The 24,849-nt window shown below is 41.4% G+C and overlaps 1 protein-coding gene and 1 long non-coding RNA gene across 2 annotated transcripts in view; one reads left to right on the plus strand and one right to left on the minus strand.

The window, feature by feature from the left end:
* The window catches only part of FBN1 (fibrillin 1), a 233,148-nt gene extending 209,019 nt beyond the window's left edge, over window positions 1–24,129 (plus strand). Inside the window, exons 53-65 of the mRNA XM_042988929.1 lie at window positions 905–1,024; window positions 2,532–2,654; window positions 4,001–4,132; window positions 6,554–6,679; window positions 7,246–7,452; window positions 9,368–9,493; window positions 9,743–9,865; window positions 12,636–12,752; window positions 12,964–13,092; window positions 14,183–14,302; window positions 18,696–18,927; window positions 21,427–21,601; window positions 22,817–24,129. Coding sequence (XP_042844863.1) covers window positions 905–1,024; window positions 2,532–2,654; window positions 4,001–4,132; window positions 6,554–6,679; window positions 7,246–7,452; window positions 9,368–9,493; window positions 9,743–9,865; window positions 12,636–12,752; window positions 12,964–13,092; window positions 14,183–14,302; window positions 18,696–18,927; window positions 21,427–21,601; window positions 22,817–23,206 — 2,120 coding nt within the window. The 3' untranslated portion in view covers window positions 23,207–24,129. The remainder of the gene's footprint in view (window positions 1–904; window positions 1,025–2,531; window positions 2,655–4,000; window positions 4,133–6,553; window positions 6,680–7,245; window positions 7,453–9,367; window positions 9,494–9,742; window positions 9,866–12,635; window positions 12,753–12,963; window positions 13,093–14,182; window positions 14,303–18,695; window positions 18,928–21,426; window positions 21,602–22,816) is intronic.
* On the minus strand, window positions 13,058–18,683 carry LOC107179601. The gene is made up of 3 exons (XR_001510257.2): window positions 18,599–18,683; window positions 15,428–15,521; window positions 13,058–13,176 (listed from the first exon to the last, which is right to left on the minus strand). It is a non-coding gene; the product is annotated as an uncharacterized LOC107179601 (long non-coding RNA).
* Window positions 24,130–24,849: the final 720 nt, after the last annotated feature.

Genomic DNA, 24,849 nt, shown 5'->3' on the forward strand with positions numbered 1-24,849 from the left:
GACAGATGAGCCTGCTCACCCAGGTCTCTGTACCACACCTTCCTGCCTTTGCTTTTTGACTCAGAACCCAACATGAAATGTAACCCTGATGGCAGTCCATTACTATTCCGTGTCCTAGATAGCTAAAATAACAATGTTATTTCTCAACAAGTTCCCTTTCCCAGAGGAAGACATTCTCCTCAAGAGATGTGTCAGAAGAACAGCCAGTATTGTAGGTGGATGGGTTGGGAAGCATATATATTTTTTAGAGCTCCTTGGTAAGACTTGTTCTCTCTCCACAGTTGTTTACAGAGATCATACCCTAAACATATTTCTTTGTAGCTTTTCTTCTGCCTAACGTAAACCATCTGGTTTCAACAGAATCAACAAAAAATCTGTGTGAATCTTGATTTTATCCAGTGTATTAATTTTGCTTAACCTCTGGTCTCTTGCTTTGTGTAAGCGGAGTCTTCTATTTTATATCTGGCAAAACTCCATCATGTTTAAGGCTTCTTAGAGAATGATGTAATGTGAGGCCAAACTGGAGATATATTTCTAGGTTTATATAAGTGAAAACTTTTGACTTGTGAGAGAAGCCTTGTTTTAACCCTTTGAGCATCTATTCCCAGTAGGTTTACCTCTTCATAATACAGGAAGCTCGAGAAGCTCACAGAGAAAAGCACTATGAGGGCTGGAAGCCCAGATACTGTCACTGTTAGTGCCACTGTTACTTAGCAGGTGAAATTTCACAGCTATAAATCTGAGGAGATAAGACATGTGCACTCCTTTCTTGCAAAGACAGAATGAGAATAAAACAAGATGCTACAGATCAAAGTACTCTGATAGGGTGAAACGTATCATTTGAGTCCAAGCCCATTTTTTTCTTCATTTGTCGTATTTTGAATACACTCTTGGTCACTTGCAGATACTGATGAATGTTCTGTGGGCAACCCCTGTGGAAATGGCACCTGCAAGAATGTGATTGGTGGTTTTGAATGCACCTGTGAGGAGGGATTTGAGCCTGGTCCAATGATGACTTGCGAAGGTAAACCTCTTTGCAGAATAGTTGGTTACATCTTCTGATCATGGAGACAATAGCTGGCTGATTACGGTCCTTGATATTAAATCCCACCCAGGGTGTGCAGAATAAAGAACATCTGGCCTGATGGGCCAAACCGTCACTTCTCCTGAAAAAGGTGGAGGTGGTTCGTGGCACCAGTTATGCTGCCTATCATGCAGAGCTCCTGTTGGTGTCTCCCCACTGCTAGTATTTGGATATAACTCCTGTCTTGTTTGCTACCTTCTATTTTCCATTTTCCCCTTCCTTTTTTTCCTTTATCTCCCATGCTCCCTTTCTTTTTTCTTTTTTCCTTTCTACTCATATCTGCACACTGACATAGCCACCAACATCCTGTGGCCATCTGGGGGCAATCACAGCAAAAGAGGTTGCCGATACCCTGTAAGCATCTTCCAGTGTCTAGTAGGATAGATGCATGGAGAGAAGGGAAAGAGAGGGAGTGTCTAGCACAGTGGGTCTCAAAGGGTGATCCCTGGATCAGCCACATCAGCATCACCTGGGAACTTGTCAGAAATACAGTTTCTCAGGCCTCCTCCCAGACCTCTTGAATCAGAAACTTGAAGAGTGAAGCCTCGCAGCCTTCCAGGTAATTTCTGATACACTCTCAAGTCAAGAACCACTGGTCACAGAAGTGAATGAAGGTGAAGGTAGACAGTAAAAATGGTATGAAAGTGAGCTCTTCATCAGAGATATGACCTGTCAATACCACTGTCATAGTAGTTGGTCAATCTTTAAAGGCTATGACTAAATATGATCTGGGGTCTCACTGATGTTCTCAGTATCATTAGACTTAGAAAGAAACATGATAATCAAGATGGTCTGTTTTGACCTGCTTTTGCAAAACACATTCTGATGGTTCCAAACAATGAAATCTGTAAAAACCACTTTTATCTATTAAGAGTAAAGCCTATTTAAGGCTGTCACAGCCATCAGTGTAAACTTAGCATCTCCATAAGTGTAAAATTATTCAGAACACCATTTGCTTGGGCACAAGAATCACTGTTATTTCACAGGAGCCTCTTTTATATGGGGAAGGGGAGGTGGTTAATGATATTGGATGGGTCTGCTTTTGTTCTGACTGCAGTTGACTTGACAGCTGTTTTGACTGAATGGAGTAAAGCTGATCCCCATCTTATGTGACTTTAGGGAATGGCAAATGGTCAACTTAAGGCTTCAAAACCAGCATTTCAGAAAAGCTCCCTCTATATATAATTTCTTAATCTAAATAACACTGGTAATTATACCAGGACAATAAGCCTGAACTGGGACTGTGCTAGGAGCACCAGGATACATGATCACCCTGCCTATACCAATTATAAAATAACCAACTCATTTTATGATTCTCTGAAAACAAAAGATTGCTTGGTGCATCCACGTTGATGACAATGCAACATTTCAACTTTTGATAAAAATAGATTTTGTTTTTTTGGTTGATGCCATTGACCCATTATTTTCACGCTACCTTCTGCTGCAGATATAAATGAGTGTGCCCAGAATCCTCTCCTCTGTGCTTTCCGGTGTGTAAACACTTATGGATCATATGAATGCAAATGTCCTGCTGGATATGTTCTTAGAGAAGACAGAAGGATGTGCAAAGGTAAGACATCCACATTAAAGGTCATCTAAGCTGAGGGGGTCTAACTCTTATCTATAAGGAAAATGTCTCTCCAAAGCTTCTATTGGTAGAGGAAGACTTTGAATCAGGAAACCCTACTGTAGTCCATGGACAATATGGGGGTCGTCATCACCTCCTTTCCTCCCAAACTGTAGCTTCAAGCATCATCAAACTGAATCAAGGGCCACCCTGCAGATCTTTTTGAGCTCACTATGCATTGCATGCCTATGACATGGCAGACACTCTGTAGGATGCAAAGATATAAAGAAAAAAAGACATTTACTCACAATCAAGAAGCTCAGCATGAAGAGGTTGAGACAGAGATATAAATAATTGTATTATGGTGTGATAAGTGAGAACTGAGAACACGAAGGAGTATGATAATATTAATTAATTAATTTTTAAAAGTCCCCATCACTAAGGGATGGCATATTCCAATAATGGGGATAGCATATGGAATCTACTTTAGCTAAAGATTTCCATGAATAATGCTTACTGAACCCATGTAATTACTGGGGCACTGGAGTAGGCTCTGCAATATGAAGTTGGGTAAATCATGGGGCTCCCTGAAGAACACTGATTTGCTCCTTCAAAGTCTTAAGTGAGAAGATCCTTGTTCCCTTCAGATGGGTTAAATAGGATTTTTTCTTGAAGATGAAGAGATTTCTTAACAAAAAGCTCTACATCACATTCAGGATAAGTCCAAATTTCTCAGCTCAGACCACATAAAGGAGGAAGATAAAGAGAGGGAAATGCAAGAGGACAATAAGGAATGAGGAAGACCCCTCCACACCAGGAAAAAGGAAATGAAGGAGGGAAGAACCAGTAGAGAATATGATTTTTGTGAATGTTTGTCTTTTCCTCAAAGTGTAAAAACCAAAGCTTTAATTATACAATGACTCTTCTAATATTACATCACACTAATTAATATTATATAAAAATATCATATATTATGCTTTCAGTATAGTTATACAATGGAAGCTTTGGCTTCTTAAAACATATTGTAATTATAATGACGTTGTTATAGCTGTCATTCTATCTTGAAAGATTTAGAGAAGACCTTTTTGAGTTGAATTCATCAAAAAGAATTAGCCATGCTTCCTGCCTTTGAAGAAATTATCCATTAGGGAATAATTTCTTCATCAAGTTCAAAGGTGGTTAGAAGACTCCTTTCCAATCTTAGGGGGCCAGCACCCACAGTACAAAAGGAAGTAGGTTAACACTGAAGTAGCGTAAATGAAACCTGATTGCTTGAGACCATCTCATGCTTAAAAGGCAAGAAGTTAATGAAGCTTATTTTATAATTTGCGGTTGTACGTTCTTTCCAGATGAGGATGAATGTGAGGAGGGAAAACATGACTGTGCTGAGAAGCAAATGGAGTGCAAGAACCTCATTGGCACATACATCTGCATCTGCGGGCCTGGGTACCAGAGGAGGCCTGACGGAGAGGGCTGCATAGGTAAGGGAGTCACTGCCAAAGGAGCTTTGCAGGAGTCAGAAATGACAGAGGACAGAAGGGACTTGGGGTCTGAGTCCCTGTGGGCAATGTGTTCTTCGTGGCCAGACCAATCTTGCCTCTCCTACCTTGTGTCATGATTTTCCTTGGAGATCCCCTTGGCTCTCGATTATCAAGGGATTCCATGAGCACTGCCATTCTCTGAGCTGGCCTTTGCCAACTTTCTCAGCTCATTTTGCTGCCATGATTTGGCACCAGGTGTTTCCTCTAATTCTTTGCTTTTTATTTATTTTAATTTTTGAGAGAGAGAGAGTGCAAGAGCAGGGGAGAGGCCAAGGGAGAAAGAGAGAGAGATCTTAAGCAGGCTCCACACTCAGCTCAGAGCCTGACGCTGGACTCAATCCCATGACCCTGGGATCATGACCTGAGCCGTCAGACCTCTGGAATCATGACCTGAGATGTCAGACGCTCAAATTACTAAGCCACCCAGGTGCCCCTCCTTTACTTTTTATACTTTTTTTTGTTGTTTTAGGGTCATTTGTCTTTACGACATTAGAATGTCTTTCTATTGATCCAACTTTGCTATTAGCACCCTGATGTTGAATTACAGATGCCAGGTCCCTCTGAACCAGGAATATCACTAAACCAGTGGGATCTTCCACCAGAGAATCTGTTCTTGTCTAGAGTGAGGTCCAGGCACTGATATTTCTGAAAGTTTCCTAGGTGATTGTAATATGGATCCTGCATTGAAAACCACAGCTTCAGATCAGGGATTGGCAAACTATAGCTAGACGGTCAAATCCAGCCTGCCAGCCTACCTCCTATTTTTGTAAATAAAGTCATATTGCAACATAGCTATAACCATACATTTGTATATTATCCATGGCTGCTTTCATGCCACAAAGGCAAAGCAGAATAGAGTGAATGCAACAGAGACCATATGGCCTGCAAAACCTACAAGATTACTATGTATGATATAGTAATGCTAAGTATTACTATAACTTAGAGAAAAAGTTTCCGACCTCTGCTTTAGACCATCAATATAGGAGAAAACTATGAGAAAATTCCCATGTGTCCTTTTTAATTTTAATAATCAGTGACACCAGAACAATAAATTTTATGTTGTCAGTCAAGAAGCTCAAGAACCTCATTGTCCCCTTACCCTGTAAGGTACAGAATTAAACAATAATTGAGCAGACTTTAAAGATTTTTTTTAATGTTTATTTCTGAGACAGAGAGAGAGCATGAGTCAGGGAGGGGTGGAGAGAGAGGGAGACACAGAATCAGAAGCAGGCTCCAGGCTCTGAGCTGTCAGCACAGAGCCTGATGCGGGGCTCGAACCCACAGACTGCGAGATAATGACCTGAGCTGAAGTCGGATGCTCAACCGACTGAGCCACCCAGGCGCCCCTGAAGAGCAGACTTTAAATGCACAGAAAAAGTATTTGGACTATGATCATGCACTAGATCTTCCAGGTTCAGTGGTTCACCTCAGTTGCACATTGGAATCACTTAGAGAACTCAGCTCCCACCCCAGACATTCTGATTTAATTGGTCGGGGGGTGACATGGGCATTGGGATTTTTAGCCTGTTTCAACACTACCCTAAATGTCACCTTTGAACTTTCTGCCTCTCATAATGAGATGCCTGCCTTGGGGGCTCAGAACTATTCTCCATGAGATGCACTTAAGCAAATAACTTTACGATTTTTCTAAAAAATCATCAGATAATTCTAAGAATCTCCGGCTTGTCTTAATGCCTTTTTTTTTTTAACCTGGGAGCCTGGTTTATGATTTATTATTCCTCAATATTGTTGAAGTATTATAATAAACATAACCTATATTGAATTGGAAGATTATGTGTAGACAAGTCTGAGGTCAAAACTGACCCATTACAGACATTATTCTGAGGAAGTATTATATTTCTTCAGCATGTTGATCTTAAGTATTTATGTTTTTCCCTTCACTTGAAATCATCCTTTTTAGGGACAGATATGGAAAGTTTTAAATTTTATTAAGTGAAATATGTGTATGTACATAAAATGCTGTTACCTACCTTTAAGCACATCAAAATACCATCAAGTATGGTTTTTAAAGGATGGAAGTAGACACACACATTGTATATTTGCTCACATGTGCAAACTCCATTTCTAGAAGGTTACGTGAGAAACCAGCTGTAGCACTGGTCACCTCCCAGGAGGGGTGTTTGGTGGCTGAGGAATAAGGGAGGAAGGGGCACTTTTGCTCAATACTCTTTTGTACCTTTTGAATTGAGAGCCGTGTGAGAAGGATATCTATTCACAAATTTCAAAAGAAGAAAGAAAGAAAGAGAAAGAAAGAAAGAAAGAAAGAATGAATGAATCTATCCCTGTACAATGTAGTCAGGTGACTGCTTTTGTTTCTGATCTTTCGATCACACCACACAGATGAGAACGAGTGCCAGACCAAGCCGGGGATCTGTGAGAACGGGCGCTGCCTCAACACCCGGGGGAGCTACACTTGCGAGTGCAATGACGGGTTCACGGCCAGCCCTACTCAGGACGAGTGTCTTGGTGAGCACAAACAGGATGATTTCGTAACCCCGAACTCCATGCTGGGATGCTTGTCACCCACATCGCTTATTTGAAATAATAGAAATTGTTAACATTTGAGGCAGGTTCATATTTTGGAAATGACTTAATGACTGTGATTGTCCATGGGGCTTAGCACCACCCTGAAGCTAAATTCTTCCTTCACTAATTGTATCAATGAATCACTTGTTTGGAATGTCTTTCTCCGCTGCCTTTTTAAGCCCTTGGTGCTCAGGGTCCGATTCCATGTGTTTTTCTGCCCCTGTCTCTGCAGCATGACTATCCCTCCATATTTCTGAGAGCAGATAGAGATACAACCTTGTGCACACTAATGCCTTCCTGCCCACTTACTGAATTTCTTGTCTTGTTTCCCTCAGATGTCATCCTTTCTCTCTTACTGCTGTTTCCAGCTTTCCTTTATTGCTTCTTCTCACCCAGGGTAAAGTGTTATATCCTTTTTGGGTTTTATGTTTGACCAAATTCTTAATACATTGTTATGCTCATAAAGCTCCATAAAAACCCTCTGTGCAATGTAACGTCCCTTCCAGACAACCGGGAAGGGTACTGCTTCACGGAAGTGCTCCAGAACATGTGTCAGATCGGCTCGAGCAACAGGAACCCTGTCACCAAGTCTGAGTGCTGCTGTGATGGCGGGAGAGGCTGGGGCCCCCACTGTGAGATCTGCCCTTTCCAGGGTACTGTGGCCTTCAAAAAACTCTGCCCCCATGGCCGAGGATTTATGACCAATGGAGCAGGTACTTCACTTATGGTCCAAAAATACTTGCAGGGAATCTGTTTGTTTGTTTTCTGAAAAACAGTTGAGAATATGGAATCTACAGTATGGGCTTAGGCTGAGTTGCATGGTTTATACATCAACAAAAACCCTTTATTGTATCTTGGTACAATTATCTATTGTAATCTTTTAGACAGTCAAGCCAGGCTGCTAAAGTGTCCTTGATCCATCTGATTAAGTTGTATGTGCTTGGGTCCCTGCCCCTGCAATACAAGGAGTCCTCAACTTTTAAACAGAGGTTTGTTGTAAGTCAGTTACTGGTTACTCGGAATGTAATTTTTTAGATAAACCTTGGAATAAACGATCACTAAATTCCTAGACTAGTCCACCCATATGTATTTGCACTCGTAAAATTGGCCAAAATAGACTGCATGAAAGAAGTATAAACGATGCTGATATACTGGCAATTAAAACACAGTTGCCTCTGGAATAGCGCAAGCTGCTTTCAGTTGGGAAACATGGGGAGGCTGTCCACGTCTCTGAGGTCGCCCTGAGGTAGCCCCAAAGACAACTTCCAGGCCTGGGCTTGTCACCAGTAACTGCAATTGTTTTCAGTCTCATGAAATAGAATGGAGAGAGACTCTTAGAGCTCCTTGGGAAGGCATTGGAAGTGAGAGGAGAAGAAGGACAGTAAGCAGGATTTGTGTTGATGGTTGAAAGATGTGGCCAAAGGTGGAATAATAGAACTGGATGTGTGGAGGCACACAGCCGGATAGATTAGGCAGGGTAACCAAAAGCAATTTATGATTCTTCTGAGGATGTGAAAATCAGACGGTGGAGAAGATTCACTTGAAACCAGTCAGGGTAGGCACTTTGCATTTCAGAGTAAACTTGAAAGAATTCGGAAAAATAACATCTGTTGGAATAAAATGGTTGTTTGGCAATTAAAGGCTAAGAACTCATTTAGTCTTGGCACCCCACCAATCACTAAGGAGACAGGTGGGTCACGATGTGGAAGGACAGCGGGTTTCACGCTCCACAGTACATGTCGACCAAGTCTTTCTCCCTGTGGCGGAGCTGGGATTAAGATCTCTGTTCCTTATCAGGCTGCGAAACCCAGCCCAGCGACCCACCCCAGAGCCTTAGTGCTTCCCTTACCAAGGGATGTTTGGTCCCATTTCCCCAATATTATGCAATGTGATATTTTGGGGGATTAACTGTAAATACAACAAAAAGAAAAGAACCTTCCTCCTTATTCTGGACAGGCAATATTAGAAAAAAAATGGATTTTTTTTTTTTTTTGGTCAAAAGAATCTACTGCTATGATCCATTTATGGATCAAGCTTGCTTGATGGCATGAGATAGATAGAGCAAGGAGCTAAATATGTCTGGATGAGATGGTTGTTCTATAGACCCAGAGGGGAAAACTGTAAATTTAGAAAACCAATTCTTTTTAAAAAATATTTTTAATGTTTGTTTATTTTTGAGAGAGAAAGAGAGAGATCACGCACATGTGCAGGAGTGGGGAGGGGCAGACACAGAGGGAGACACAGAATCTGAAGCAGGCTCCAGGCTCCAGCTAACAGCATAGAGCCTGATGCGGGGCTCGAACCCATGAGCTGCAAGATCATGACCTGAGCCAAAGTCAGAAGCTTAACCAACCAAGCCACCCAGGCGCCCCCCAATTCTTTTTAAAGAATTGATTAGTTACTAGCCTGATTAGTTATTATACTCTCATCCAATGCAGTTATTCATTTGCCTTTTGTTATAGTTACCATTACGTATGAAATTCATGCTGTCATCTCTTTGGCTTAATTTCTTAGGTCTATAATACAGTAACAGTTTATTAATATTTACAGTGACATCACCTCTACATATTAATGTTGTCCGTTTTATAATGTCTTTCTTATTTTAACTTCTGACTGTTAAATTAACAGATATTGATGAATGCAAGGTTATTCATGATGTTTGCCGAAATGGGGAATGCATCAATGACAGAGGATCATATCATTGCATATGTAAAAATGGCTACACTACAGATATAACTGGAACTTCCTGCATAGGTAAGTGCTGTATTTTTGATGTTCAGATAATTATTCTGAGTGGAAATTACATATTATGGGAAAAAATATAAATCCTCAAACTGAAACACTAAAAAGCCTATGTAATTTCATAGGAAAACATAAGACAATGATCAAAGACAACACAGAGTTTACCTTTTCTTTTCTCAAAGCTAAAATTCTCTGTTAGACCCTGTGGGTACTGACCATCATTTTAGGGTGGATGGTCACACTGTCTCTTTTTGATCATAGATCTGAATGAGTGTAACCAGGCTCCCAAACCCTGCAATTTTATCTGCAAAAATACAGAAGGGAGTTTCCAGTGTTCTTGCCCGAAAGGCTACATTCTGCAGGAGGATGGAAGGAGCTGCAAAGGTAAAGTATAATTTGCCTGCACCCACTCACCTGCCTTCTGGGCACATGGTTGTATTCCTTGTGCATTTGAGGAATCCACAGGCAAGCTGAAAAATCCCCCCACTGGCAAGAGGTGCTTCCCTGGAGTTAGTTCCTCCCTGGGACCTCCCTGCCACCCACTCCTATGCTGGCTGGCTGGAGGTTGAGGCCAGGGAGATTGCTGGGGACTGCTGGCAACAGCCATCCTCACTGCCTGCCCCTTGGGCATCCATGGGAGTGGCCCATGAGGGTGTCGGAGACAGCAGAGCCAGCTCTGTAAGGCCCAGGTGGGGCAGATTCCTACTTGATTATTTCCTTTCTGCTTTCTGTTTATCATATTTAGATAGCCAATCTATCCAACAACTAGAGCCCAAGCCTCCAGCATTGTCCATCCTCAGATTAATCGGTGCCTAGAAGATATTGTGCCTACCTAAGTAAACACTTTGTCTAGGTTTTTGTTCTGCCAAATAGGGCCATTCCTGCCCTCCAAGAGCTTATCTAAGCCATAAATATCATAAAGAATTAAGAAACAGCAGAACTTTATGTGGAAATCCCTCCTCAACCAGAAGTTACCCTTTGGAAAATTTTGTTGGTGTAAATTTACTCCAAGAAACATCTTCCTCAACAATACGAACTTCACATATTGAGTGAATAATAGCACAAGTGAATCAGACTTAAGGGTAATTTTAAAAGTGAGGGATTTGGAACAGGAAAGGTAGACCAGATGGTAGAATAAGAGCTAGAGAGTTTTGCCACGAAACCTTGATGGAGCAAAAAGCAAATAAGGGAAGTTAAATGGTGGGGTGGAATGGAAGTGGAGAGCAAAGAGAATTAGGACCCTCAACCCTTTTCTTGTGTCTGCTTAGAATTAAGAGGCTTATAATATAGGATGACATAATGAACAATCCATGAGGTTTCCCTATGCAGCACAAATCCTATATAATCCTGTAATTTGGGGAGAGGAAGTTGAGAGACGTAGTTAAAAATTCTGACTCTCTTAATATAAGAGTTGTTTACAGCTTTGTTCTTCTCAAGCATAGAACTTCTCAATCTGTGGATCACAATGAGCTCTGGGCAAGGTAAGGCTAGAGCTCAGAGCAATAAACTTATTCATGGAAATAGAGAACCAAATTAAAGAGAAAACACCTCTCAGCGTGGATACTATCTGTACCAAGCAGAACAAATTTACAGCATTTTTCTAGCCTGTGGGAACAGAAAATCCTTAAAAATGTCTAAAAAGAGAAAAAAATGGAAATTAAATGTACTGTAGTGACTGTGTTTTTTCACAATGTATAAAAAGCACAAGTAACACTTTCTTTGTGGTTTTAGGAGTGGGAAGAGCAGGGACATGATTTTTACAGATCCTCTTACAACATAAGTCCCTTTCTCCTGTTGTTCTCATGAGGTCTAGATTCTTCCACATACTTGGCACATAGGACTAAAGATCAAACCGTGTGGTGCAGATACATGTACTACTGAAACTGACAGAAAAGAGCCTCAAAGGGGAGCCCAGGGGAGATGTGGGACCAGCACTTCCCCCCATGAGAGCTGGGTAGGATCCAGATAAGAGGAGAGAAGGGGAGCCAAGATGTTCTTGGAGGTGAGAACAGCAAGTGTTGCTGTTCTTAATATGTTGTAGTTAGAAAATAGTGTCAGAAACCACTGAGCTGTCTCCCTCACCTGTGTGCAGGTAAGCTTCAGCAAATGTGTGACAGTGCTCTAGCAAGGCTCGTTGAGTCATAGAAAGGGGAGGCCCCACAGCTATGTAAAGAGCATGGGACTGGCTCCATTTTGAGAGAAGTCAGCACTGGGAGAAATATGGGGGCTCGGGGGTTCTTTTGGTTTAGGTCCCCTCCAGATGTTACTCTAGGCAGGAACTGGCACTTATCTTCAGCTGCAAGCACAGCTCTGTGTGCAGTGACCAAACAAAGTAGGAAGGTAGATTGGTTCCTGAATACACCATGATTTTTTTTTATATTAATATTCAGCTAAAAGCTGGAACATAGTTTGTATCTCTTGATGTCTTTAAACAGCAGTGGTGTTGAGAATGAGCCTAGAAATTCCGGCAATGAGGAAAGAAGCCTGGTCAAAGCAGAGGATTTTATTGAAATATGGAAAATAATGTTGCATAGATACTGTAGGCAGTTTTTAAATGTGCTATTAGCTTATCAGAGTGAGTTTTTCTTACCTTTGCTTCCTTCTTGATTGCTCAATTTTGTTTTACCAAAGGAGAATCTCTAAAAAAAAAAAAAAAAAAGTCAATTTGGTTTGATTTGCTTTGGTTGAACACCTCATTTGAGCAGATTCAAAACAGCAAACAGAAAAGACCTAAGCAAACAATTTAATTTCCAGCCTCAACATTTCTTTCTGTAATTCAACTTGAATAGATCTTTTCAGCACTCTGGAAAATTTTGAGAATCCCTAATCTTTTACTTCATTGTGTAATTTATTTAAAATGTCACAATTTATTTGAAATTCCTTTGTTGATAAATTCCTACATTCCTCTCACGGAAGGGAATTGGGATTTCCTTGGATCCCCCAAAGAGCTACATTTTTTGGTCTAAATGGAGACCACATTTTATCTTTCAAACCTTTATTTGCTTGATTCCTCCCAGCCATTTACTGCATCTCTATTCTGGCCACAGTCATTGGAGACATACAAGTCAGAACTCAGAACTCCTTCCTAGGCCAGTTGCTAGGTACCTGTGCTCTCAGTTTGACTCCAATACTCATCTTACATATTTTTTAATAGATCTTGATGAGTGTGCAACTAAGCAGCACAACTGCCAGTTCCTGTGTGTTAACACCATCGGCAGCTTCACATGTAAATGTCCTCCTGGATTTACCCAACACCATACCGCCTGCATTGGTAAGTGGAGAGGAAAATCCCTATAGGAAACGTAGCTGTTCCTTTAAGGAATTGTTTTCTAGTTCCTCTGTTGGGATAAGAAGGCAAAAACTCAAAAAAAAAAAAAAAAAAGTACAACAGAAAGTGAATCATCACTCTCTCTTCCTTTTAAACAACAGAAAGTGAGTTCAGTCCATTTTAATTCCCACTTTTCCCCAACTGCTTCTTATAGATAACAATGAATGCACTTCTGACATCAACTTGTGTGGGTCTAAGGGTATTTGCCAGAATACTCCTGGGAGCTTCACCTGCGAATGCCAGCGAGGATTCTCTCTTGATCAGAGTGGTGCCAGCTGTGAAGGTGGGTAGGGGCCTCAGCTTGATGCAGCTGGTAATTCCTGGTGGAGATAATCTGTGTGACTGTCAAAATCTTCATTATCACCCTCTGTGAGATAGCAGAACAGAGCACAGGACTATCACCCAACTGAAGATGGGGAATATTTTTCCTGGTTGGCACAGGTATCATATCTTAGAGATCCATCTTTTGTCTCATGCTTGATCATGTCTAAACCTGTGCCTTTCCTCAATATGTGAAGACTTTATCTGCTCAGTTATTAATGTAATCTAATAGGGCATGAACTAGTCAAGAAAAAAAGCTAGGTTCCTGAATTTGATTCATTAATATTCTAGTCATTGGATCCAGAGTCATAAAAGAATTCCCCTAATGTGGATTAAATATATGAAGAATGACTCTTCTGATAATAATATAATTAAAATTTTGAAATTTTTTGTAGGATTTTATTTTTGTACTGACATCTTTTGGTTTCTAACTCTAGCATGAATAAAAAAATACAAATAATTTACACAGCTATCCCATAGAGTACTCTTGTGCCTTACATTAGTTTCTTAATCATTTTTACTTGTCAACTTTACCAGGGATATCTAAATGTCTTTTTCCTTGGACTTATCAAAAGCTCCAGAGCACATATTCTTGAAGTTTTGGTGGAAGAATACTTTTTTAGGGGTCAGATTTCTTATTAAAATTGCCTTTTTATATATGCCTTTATATTTATATAATTTATATAAATATATTTATATAATTGCCTTTATATATATGCCTATATATTGCCTTATATGCCTTTACCATGCATATAAATGTTGCTTCAGAGACCAACTCTGAAACAAATGTTGATGTGGCTTAAAGCTGGCTCTACTTTTTTTTTTTTTTTTTAAGTTTATTTATTTTGAGAGAGAGAGGGAGAGTGAACAAGAGCACAACTTTGGGAGGGACAGAGAGAGAGAGGGAGAGAGAGAGAATCCCAAGCAGGCTCCGTACTGTCAGTGCAGAGCCCAATGCAGGGCTCAGTCGTATGAACCAGGAGATCGTGACCTGAGCCGAAATCAAGAGTCAGATGCTGAACTGACTGAAACGGCTCTCCTGTCCTTCTCAGATGTGGATGAGTGCGAAGGAAACCATCGCTGTCAGCACGGCTGCCAGAACATCATTGGGGGCTACAGATGCAGCTGCCCCCAGGGCTATCTCCAGCACTACCAGTGGAACCAGTGTGTCGGTACGTAGTTTTTCCTTGTTACTATGGTGAATCACTACTGGCTCCCGTGAGTCAAAATACTGCTTTCTTTCTGAAAACTTTAAACGTGTCATTAAATGAACAATATTCACTTAAAATTGCCCTCACCTGGTTGGAACCAGAGGAAAGTTGTAGCCTTTGCAAAATAGCAAACGAAGAAAAAAGATAATGATAAAGGTACTTGGAGAGCATCGGAAATGAAATGCCCCTAGAATCCCTTCACTCTCAGTGTCCCCCTGCTCTTCTGCTGCATGGAGTCACTGGCCCACACTGCAGGTACACATGAGGGCCAACAGAATCCTACCTCAGCCTGAAAAATATCAGCCAGCCAGAGGCTATTTTCAGTGACTCTCGGCCTGAAGACACAGAAGTGGTCCCATTCAGCTCTACACATCTTTTGGGCAGAGTGTGAGCAGCAGACACAGCAATTTTTTTCATCATCACTAAATTCTTTTGAAAATTAAGGGAGACTCATGAACTTATTAAATTGAAATTATGTAATTTTTGATTTCATAATGTCATGGGAACATAATCTCAATTTTCAAATAATCTCACACCAGAGAATCCAAACACTGTGAGTTTAGAGGGACCCCGGATCCATTTATCCCAAACTCTTGATTTTACTATAAAGACCTCAAAGCCCAAGGAAGAAGTCTGTCCTTAACCTGGTTCCTTTGTGACATGCTTGCAGCTGGAGCCCCAGGCCCCTAACTTCCTGACTTAGGGCTGCCTTTCAAGTGTCATGTTCACTTGTTTTTTTGTTTTGTTTTGTTTTTCATTCATCAAGCCTCTACACAGCACCACTGCAAGCTTGGTGCTCAGGTGAGCTGTTCTAGCTACCACACTCTTGGGAAGAGAGCCTTCCTTAGCAAAGAGGCAAGGATTACTGCTTCGTGGGTGGCTGCTCCACATCTCAATGCTTTGCTTTATTCCAAATGAAGATACATTTGGTGTGTTTTAACTTATCAGAACTGGATCTCTCTCATTTGGTTTGATTCTTTTCAAGGCACGGTTTTGCAGAAGTGAGTAGGGTTGGCTAAAAGGACACCAGTGCTGGAAGAGTTTAGACTACACAACTTACTGACAGCCTTCGTCTCCTCTTCCTACCTTTAGTCCAGGAATAGTGGAGATGGACAGGTCATGTCTTCATTGCCTGGAGGCTCTCCTTTGGCCCCATGAAGATCATCTCTGGCTGGGAGTTCTAGAATAAATAGATTAAGAAGCAGTAAGAGGTTTGGGATTTTTTGATGTCCAAAAGATACTAGCCCAAACTGGGCTCATAATTCTTGAGAATGAGCATTGCCTTGGGCCAGAATGGCTTCCCCAGAGCTGTGCAGAGCAGATCTTTTGAACCAGCCCTCTCTGGATCCTCACTCATAGGCAGCCAGAATTTCACTCTTAGAAGATGGATGGGTTTAGGGTCAGGGGCCACTGCAAGGGGCCACTGCATCTCATTGTTTTCTAGAAAATATCAAACTTCCAGGTGGAGTTGGAGTTGAGCCATGTTGACCCAGAGAAAATTTGTAAAAGAAAGTCCCTCCTACATTTTCGAATTCTCTTATTGGTTCTCCCTTAACACCACAGCTAACAAACACTATACAAGCCTAATGCTCAAAAATTTGATTTTACAGGACAGAGTGGGTAGGTTTCAGTCTGCTTTCAAGGAGGGTGTTTGGAGAATCTAATGCTGTTTCGATAAAATTAAAATGTCTCTTTTTCTAAAAAAGGATAAAACTCTCACCAATTTTAAGTATTAACTGATAGTAAAACAAAGATTTTGGAGTACAGAAAGACTGCTCCTGGAGCCTTTTGCTCCAGGGTGCACAGGATGGAAATGGTCAGAAGAGTGCAAAGCATGTTAAACAAATCGTGTTTGTATATTGATGAAAAGGGTGAGTACACAAACAGACTATTTTCAAGCAATAAACACTGAACATTTGCCAATTTCTTATCTCCATTCCTGCTCTGCTCCATCCCAGTTCTCTAATGCAGATAAGCAAGTTTAATTTAAACTTTATTAGACTTTCAAGGAATAAAAAAAGGTATAGTAAAATAGAAAAGAATGTGAAAGAGGAGGAGGAGAGTTCTTGGCTGGGATAGATATTTATACTAACACAGATAGATCCTCAAGGCTAGAAAGACCCTTACAGATTATCTAGTCTGGCCTCATTCCCAAAACACAAATCCTTCCTCAAACTCCCTTGATTGTCCTAGTTTGACTCAAATACCATCTTGAAGGGCATTCACTTTCTCCCAATATAGCCCAATTTAGGTATAGAAAACTTTAATTCTTAGAAATGTTTTTGTTTTCATAGAAAATGAACTATTCCTCCCTCTACTTCTAACCATTGGTCCTATTTCTGTCCTTTGGAACAATACAGAATAAATCTAAGTTTTATTTTGATGGGTCTTGTCATACATATACAGACATGGGCCTTAGAGATTTTATCAGAGTCCCAGCAGGAAATGGATGGCTGAGCCCAACCAAAAGCACAGGACAAAGGAGAGGAGGCTCTTGATGCTCCATGCAGCTCAGCCTCCAGGGTCTGGAGATAGACATGAGGGACAAGGAGAAGACATCCAGCCCAGGGATATTCTTTCCACCAATGTAAACCCCCTAATTTCCTCATTCATTCCTTGGTGCCCATAGTCTCCACTGGTATCTGTCACACACTTCATCTCTGATTTAAACTAAGGGGAAAAGAACAAAGACAATGGCATATTTATTTCTGTTCTAGGAACCTTGGAGCCTAAATGATCTTAAGTGTATACTTGAGAGTCCTTGGACATAAAGGTTCCCAAACAGACCTGTAGCTAGGCACTGAGTCATAGCAGGCAGCTCAACAAATGGCTTTCTTATTGTATATCTATTCCTTCCACACAGGGAAGAAGGAGAGAAGGGAGAGGAGGAAGGAAGGGATATATAAGGAATAATATAAATGTTATACATATGCAATCACCCTGCGCCCACCATTTCTATGCACCTGTTTCTCTAACTTAAAAACAGATTTTTCTTAGAAACAATTTTGTTCTGTATAAAGGAATCTACCTTAGCAAATAAGGTAAAACCAATTAAAGGGCAAAGGAAGTACCAGTTTAAATGGTGATTAGTCTCTTGAGAGATACTGTGGTCTAATTAAAAGCACGTGACTGCTTTGGTCAGACAGACCTGGGTGTACATCTCGGTCCTGCTGCTGCTGTCAGGAGACCTCAGATGGGCTTTGTGAGCCTCACTTTCTTTCTCGGTAAAACAGGGATTATAATACCTTCTGCCCATAATTTTCAGGAAGGTTAAGTAAATGAACGTGAGGCACCTCATATTCTGTCATGCAATAGGCATCTAATAAATGTTAGCTACGTTTCCCCTCCTCCCTTTCATTGGAAGTATTTGCTGAGTGAGGTGCAGGCCAATATCCCTGTGTTCAAATGAACATATGCCTGAAAATGGGCCACAGCAATTAAGAAATGTCTTACCAGCAAGCTTGCAACCTGCCCTTATGAAGACAGGCCTACAAAAATCTATTTGAGATTTCAAAAAAGTATAAATTAGAAATAGAGAGATACTCAAGGTTTTTCCCCTCAAGTTGATTTTTCAAGTCAGATTTCTTTTTCCTGCTTTTTACCATCAGACTTGGCAGGTCCCCGTGGGTAGCAGTCCTGCAGCATCTGTCTCTATTGTGGGTTTTTTCCAATTATTGCTCGTGAAGTCTGCACTGAATCTCTTCCAGCCATACTTTGCTTTAGACACGGCCCAGACACTCTGGGCAGGAGGCTGGTTTGGATAAGGGGGGGGCCCGTTCAGAGATGGGAGCAGACATACCAGAAGGCACTATTCATCCCCAGGACAAGCACCTGGGGGCTTTTGCAGATTTTTGAAAAGGAAGTACAAGCAGGGCAGACACTTCCTGCAGGATGTCAGCCCTTGCCAGCCCTGCACATCCTGAAAACGGAGGACTGGAAAAGCAGCCTCCAGGAGGATGGCTGGTCTCTGCCTCGGAGACTGTGGTCCCGTTCATGGAGAACTGCAGGACTCCTTCCCTCCCACCCTGAACCTTGAACCAGCCCCGCATTCTTCACAGGAGGCTCGTGTGGTGCAGAACGCACTAGTGTTGGCTTCAGATGAGAACTGGAATCTGTCGGCCCTCGGAATGCCATCCCCTAATGCGCTCCACGTGGCACATTTGACCTCAGCGACCACATTTGCCTACTGCATGGCAAGAGGCCACATCCACGTCCGCATCCCTCTCTCCCCACTCCAACCACCTCGGCCAGCCCTACCTTCCTGAGTGCTGGCTGAGAGCCAGCTGGCCAGCGGTCCCCGGTAGAGACGTCTGGCCGGTGTCACACACACAGTGTCTTCTGGTTTTCCCTGCAGATGAGAACGAGTGCCTCAGTGCACACATTTGTGGAGGAGCCTCCTGTCACAACACTCTGGGCAGCTACAAGTGCATGTGCCCTGCCGGCTTCCAGTACGAACAGTTCAGCGGAGGATGCCAAGACATCAATGAATGTGGCTCTTCGCAGGCCCCCTGCAGTTACGGCTGCTCCAACACTGAGGGTGGCTACCTGTGTGGCTGCCCACCTGGTTACTTCCGGATAGGCCAAGGGTAAGCACTGGTTTTCCGGGCCGTGGCCGGAGGCTCTCTTGTTCCTAATATCATTAAGTATATTTAACTCACAGTGACCCATCCTAGTCGAGAAGAACCATACTTTTCATAATCCTGGAGTTAATTCTGGTTAGCTCTGCAAAGGTTTTAGGCTATATTATTTGAAAGGAGACATCAAAATTTCTAGAAATTCATAGACTCTGAAACCAATTGTAAATACCTTGATATATGGTGTCTCTATCTCATTCTCTTGATCTTCGCATCTTGTTGGGAAGTGATTCATTTCTCTAGAAATGCAGGGGCTGACCCATGACAGAACTGGACTCACACTGCATATTGCTGATCTCCCCTTCTCCTGAGGCAAGCAGGATTCTCTCTTGACTTAAAATGCCTTCTCCTCTAGCTACCGTTAGGAGAAATCACAAAGATACCTGGCTTTAAAATATATTTTACATCTCAGACTTAAGTTTACATAAAGAATTACCAAAAGAGCATAAAACACGAGAGCTAAAATAATTATTGTATCCTCCTGGTAGAATACTTTACCACATTGTATGTGTGACTGTTGGGGAAGAAAAGACATATTTTTTTTTTTACCCAGTAATTTAAAAGTTTAGTGGTAAGTTTTCACAGTGTAGGCCTTTTTTCCTGCTGAATTAATCTAGAGTTGGATGTCCATGTAGTGTTGTCTATGCTGTTAAGGAACTCAAATTTTAACATTTTCATTAGGAACACATAGACATGAAATATACATACACACATGTACAGCCACACATACACATCCCACAAAATCACATATTCCATAATACACATATATGTATATATCAAATTAGTGTAATGTACTGGCCTTTGATTTCTTGACACACAAACATCAAGCGATTCATTTTGGGTCTGTGTAGACTTGAAGGTGAAAGAATGTTTCATGGGAAGCACACAGAATGCCAGCAATAGGACACAAATTCCCAGATGTTTGTGTCTGGCTCTCAGTAGTCTCATTCTTTATAAGTTGAATGCCAGAACCATTTTCCCAGCAAAAATTGTGACACTCCAAACTGGCTTCTGGCCAGTGGGACTTTGTAGTCACACTTCTTGTAAGTGGTGTTCCAGGGATATGAAAATACTGGAAAGGAGTTCTGAGAAAAGAACCAAAGCCTGCAAATTTGGGATTTTTCTTCCAATAACTTAATCATTATGTGAATAGACACACACACACACACACACACACACACGATGAGCAGTCATCATTTCATCCATTTTGTTTCTGCACATTTCATGCAGCAAGATAAAGGAAGAACAAAGGAAAAGTACTGGGCTCTGGCAGGATTGCAAAACCTAGTATGAACCCATACATTGCTGCAAAACACAAAAAGTAGTCTGCTTATTGGCATTATATTTTGAATCTCAAGAGCATCAAGAAAAATGGGTTATAAAAATAGGCCAATTACTACAGAAAAAGTGATAAATATTTGGTCTTCATTATGACCCATTAGTGGAAATCTACCCACTTCTAATAGTTTGCGCTTCTCCATGAATCACTAGAGTGGACCCTGCCTCAAAATAAAGACTCCTAGGATCATTCAGATATTTCAACACATTTTGAAAAAGGAGCCTGGTAAATACATTCCAAGAGGCCTATGAAATAGTAAGCAGAATAACAAAACAAGGTACTTGTGAAACATGCAAGCCTCCCTTCGTAACTTGGCTTTGATAACTGAAAGGCAAAGAAAAACAGCTGAACTAGTTCTCTCTTGGGCATGGGTTTGTTTATCCAGCCTCACATGAGTCAGAGCCAATGGCCCTAGTGGTTTTGAATGACTTGAAACAATTTCCCATAGTTGGGCAAGCTCTAATACATGCATTTTATACATTGCACATCTTTACAGTTTATTTCTAAGTCAACTTCAGTTCTACCTAGAACTTTCTTTATACCTTCAGTAGCTTCAGCCAAAATGAGTGGTCAAACAATAGAAAGTGCTCAGAAGCTGAAGTGATGAGGGCTGGTGAGTGTGGTAGTGGTGGAGGTGGTGGTGATGGGGTCAGTGAAACAGGAAGAGGACAAGGAACTGAACACAGACATCTCCTACCTTTCTCACTTTCTGTTTCATAAATAGAGGACATTTTTCTTTACCCTCCCAAGTCACATGATCTCCCTCATCCCCCACTCTTCCCCTCTTTCTACTCCATGTCCCCTCCTCAGCAGCATAAGGACAGCAAAACACCTGGTACAGTGGGGGAGAGGGGGCAGAAATGAAGAGGCAAATAAACATGCAAAACAGGACCTTGATAGATAGTAGAAAGGAATCCACTCCAGGAACTGGGACTCAGAGCCTAAACACAGAGGACTTCAGTGTGGCTCTCAGAACCAGCCAGTCACCTAATGGATGAATAACCAGTGTCTCAGTATCACCAGGTGGGGTCCACACTTCACCAGAACTCTTGCACCACCTCCCTCATCTCCCAGTTCTAATGAAAAAGGGCTGTGCTTCCCTTCTTCCACAGGCACTGTGTTTCTGGAATCGGCATGGGCCGAGGAGGCCCAGAGCCACCTGCCAGCGGTGAAATGGATGACAATTCTCTCTCCCCGGAGGCTTGTTATGAGTGTAAGATCAATGGCTACCCCAAACGGGGCAGGAAGCGGAGAAGTGCAAACGGAACAGATGCCTCCAACATTGAGGTAGGTCAGAAGGTAGTTTCTCCTCATGTCTCTTGTTCCAGAAGGGCCTTCCAGATGCCTGTGGTTTCCTCCAAGGATGTTCCAAAGTGTGAAAAAGCTCCCTGGGGAGAAAATCCAGACATTCCCTGAGCTCTAGGCTGCATTTTACAAGAGTCTGTGGGACTCTCTGGAGTTTCTTGCTGCTTTTAGGGAGTGGCCATTCGAAGGTTTTCACATACTTGCTCATTTCCTCTGTCTCGCCAAAAAGAAAGTCAAACACCCACCCAAAGTCTGCTGAAAAGCAAGGTCTGAGATCCAGGACAGCAAGTGGGCAGAATCGTGAAGTGACATAGTGCTCTCTCCACGGGGACGCCAAGTTCGGAAAGCTAGAGGCTCCTCTACTGAAAAGAGCCATGTGGAGTGTGAGGGAACTTGGATTCTAGACAAAAACAACATGGAGCTCAAGCAGCCTGGTTTTCTTCGCCTACGGCTGCTGCAGCCTTTCAGTCAACTCAGAAATGCACAGATATTCACCCAGACCTCTGGCTCCAGGCCCGGAGAATCCAACACATGTGGTCCCAGAGAGGCAAGCAAGAAGCCAGGTGAAAAGCATTGAATATTAGCAGATCATCAGAGTCAGGAAGTAGGTTCCTAGGCGTGTCCTTCAGAGGAGATGATTTTGCATCAGTGAACAAAATGGAAATAGGCTGGTTCTTTCTTAGCACTGGTGCTCCAACTCATCCGTTGTGGTTTGGGAAAGGAGATAAGTCTACAGAAAGAAAATAGTCTATTGAAACAGTGGTTTCCAACCTCGAGCATGCGTCTGAATCATCTGGAAGCCTTGTTAACATGGAGTTCGGGGAGACACCCCCAGGGTTTCTGATTCAGTAGGTCTCAGGTGGCACGGAGAATTTGCGTTTCTCAGATTCCCCGGTGATGCTGATGCTGCTGGTCCAGGGAGTACACTTTGGGACACCTGCATTAGAAGACCACCAAGTCATTTCAACTTGACTTTCCTCTTGACATCAGTTTAATGTTTTTTATTATTATAAATGTGTGCCAGTTTAACACATTTGTGATTTGAACAAAGTGTTTTATGAAAATACGCATTTTCGACATGGTATATACAACATGAGAAGGCTGTATTAGTGGGAGATTCGAGTCACTTTTTCCTTAACATGAGAAATAAGTGGCATATTTTCAATTAATTTAACACACTGCCATGTGTCTTTCCAGGACCAGCCTGAGATAGAAACCAACGTGAGTCTCGCAAGTTGGGATGTTGAGAAGACGGCCATGTTTGCTTTCAATATTTCCCACATCAGCAACAAGGTCCGAATCCTGGAACTCCTTCCGGCCCTGACGACTCTGACGAATCACAACAAATACTTGATCGAATCTGGAAACGAAAATGGCTTCTTCAAAATCAACCAAAAGGAAGGGATCAGCTACCTCCACTTCACCAAGAAGAAGCCAGTGGCTGGAACCTATTCATTACAAATCAGTAGTACTCCACTTTATAAAAAGAAAGAACTTAATCAGCTAGAAGATAAATATGACAAAGACTACCTCAGTGGTGAACTGGGTGATAATCTGAAGATGAAAATTCAGATTTTGCTTCATTAATTCACCATACAGAGACCAAATAATTAAAAAAAGAAAAACAACCAACGATAGATAGGTAGAACTGAATTTTTTCCCCCAATCAGAATCTTCATATCATAGGTACAATCTTTCACCAAGTAAATTTCTATAAATAAGCACTATTCTTATATTACAAAAAGTGAGGTACAGGTGACTACCCTAGTTCAAAACAACCACTTTCTCAGGCTTCTCATGTGTGTAGCTGAGCTACCTTGTCATATGTGTTGACTCTTGAAAACTGGGACACGTATTTTATTGGGGGTCTGCCATTCCTGCTGACGTGTCATCCTTCTAGCCGATGTACAGGAATGTGCTTTCAATCGATGGACTGCTCTGTATTTTTCCAAATTTTTAAACTTTGCTTCTCCAAATACAAGTACTAGGTTGGCCAATTATAATATCTATTTGGTGCTAGTAAATTCTCAAACTAGATCTATAAATGCACTGTAATATTTACACAACTTAGAAACCAAATTACAAATATTCAGTTCAAATACTTCATTAATTTCAATCAACCAAAGTTAGTTCAGTAGCTTATCTCAGTTATGAGCATAATACATTACATGTAAATTAAGTGTGTGTATACTGTAATCGTGCTATTTTTTATCATTGAAACATTTATAAACTAGAATAATAATGCCCTTAATGTGAGGGTTTGTAATGGTGCTTATTAAGACCAAAGACTTGTTAATTGTATACACCAAGTGGTAAGGAAATTTCTGTGACTGGCCCATGCGTGCATGGAGGTCTGGGAGGACCAAGCAGCAGCCTCAGCAGCCAGAGGATCACCAGTGCATCCTTCATCACACCTGTGCAATATGCCAAGATTACCCTCGGTCATTCCTGTCAACAAGGGGTCCATGTCATAAATGTCACAATAAAACAGTCTCTCTTTTTTTAGTGTACCCTTGGCTTTGTGTTCTTGCATGGACGTGGGATTTGAGGGGGCTTTTCAGAGGCTAAATAAAGTTTCCTGAATTTAAATTATCCTGGGTGTGGTAGTGACAGCTCCAAAAGGTGCCAAATGTATAACCACTAGCAGAAAAATTAACACATTTGAGTTAGTCCCTTGTTTTTATTCATTAAAGACAGCAGAGTTCTTTCTCGCCAATGAGAAATTTAGACTGTAGCATCATTTCTAAAACATGACCTAATTAATCCTGTGACTTTTAAACCACTAGATTTAAGTATTTTAGGATATCAAGTTCAGTCATTGTCTTAGAGCACATGTGTTTCATTATAAAAGATTTATCATGCCCTCTCCCCTCAAATAGTGTTGGCAAGCCTTAGATGCTTCATCCTTTCCCCCCCAAACATCTGTTGTTAGTCATCGCTAGTCTAATTACAAAAGGATAATCCCACATTGATTCCAATTGAATGCTATATCGCTCTTGTTTTTTGACTGTCATAATTTGAAGATGCTGTTTTATTTTAAGTGCGATATTGAATATTTAACAGTTAAGCTCACTGAATTGATATGAAATAATTCTTAAAATCCCCAAGGACAGTAAAGGGTGGTAAATTTAAAGGTGAAGTAAAATTGCTACATGAAGGAGACAGAACCCTTGCAAGACATAGGAAATTCCTCTCAAAATCTTCAAAATGCTACACTAAAGAAGATGGAT

The sequence above is a fragment of the Panthera tigris genome, chromosome B3 (assembly GCF_018350195.1).
Source record: "Panthera tigris isolate Pti1 chromosome B3, P.tigris_Pti1_mat1.1, whole genome shotgun sequence".
Lineage (NCBI taxonomy): Eukaryota > Metazoa > Chordata > Mammalia > Carnivora > Felidae > Panthera > Panthera tigris.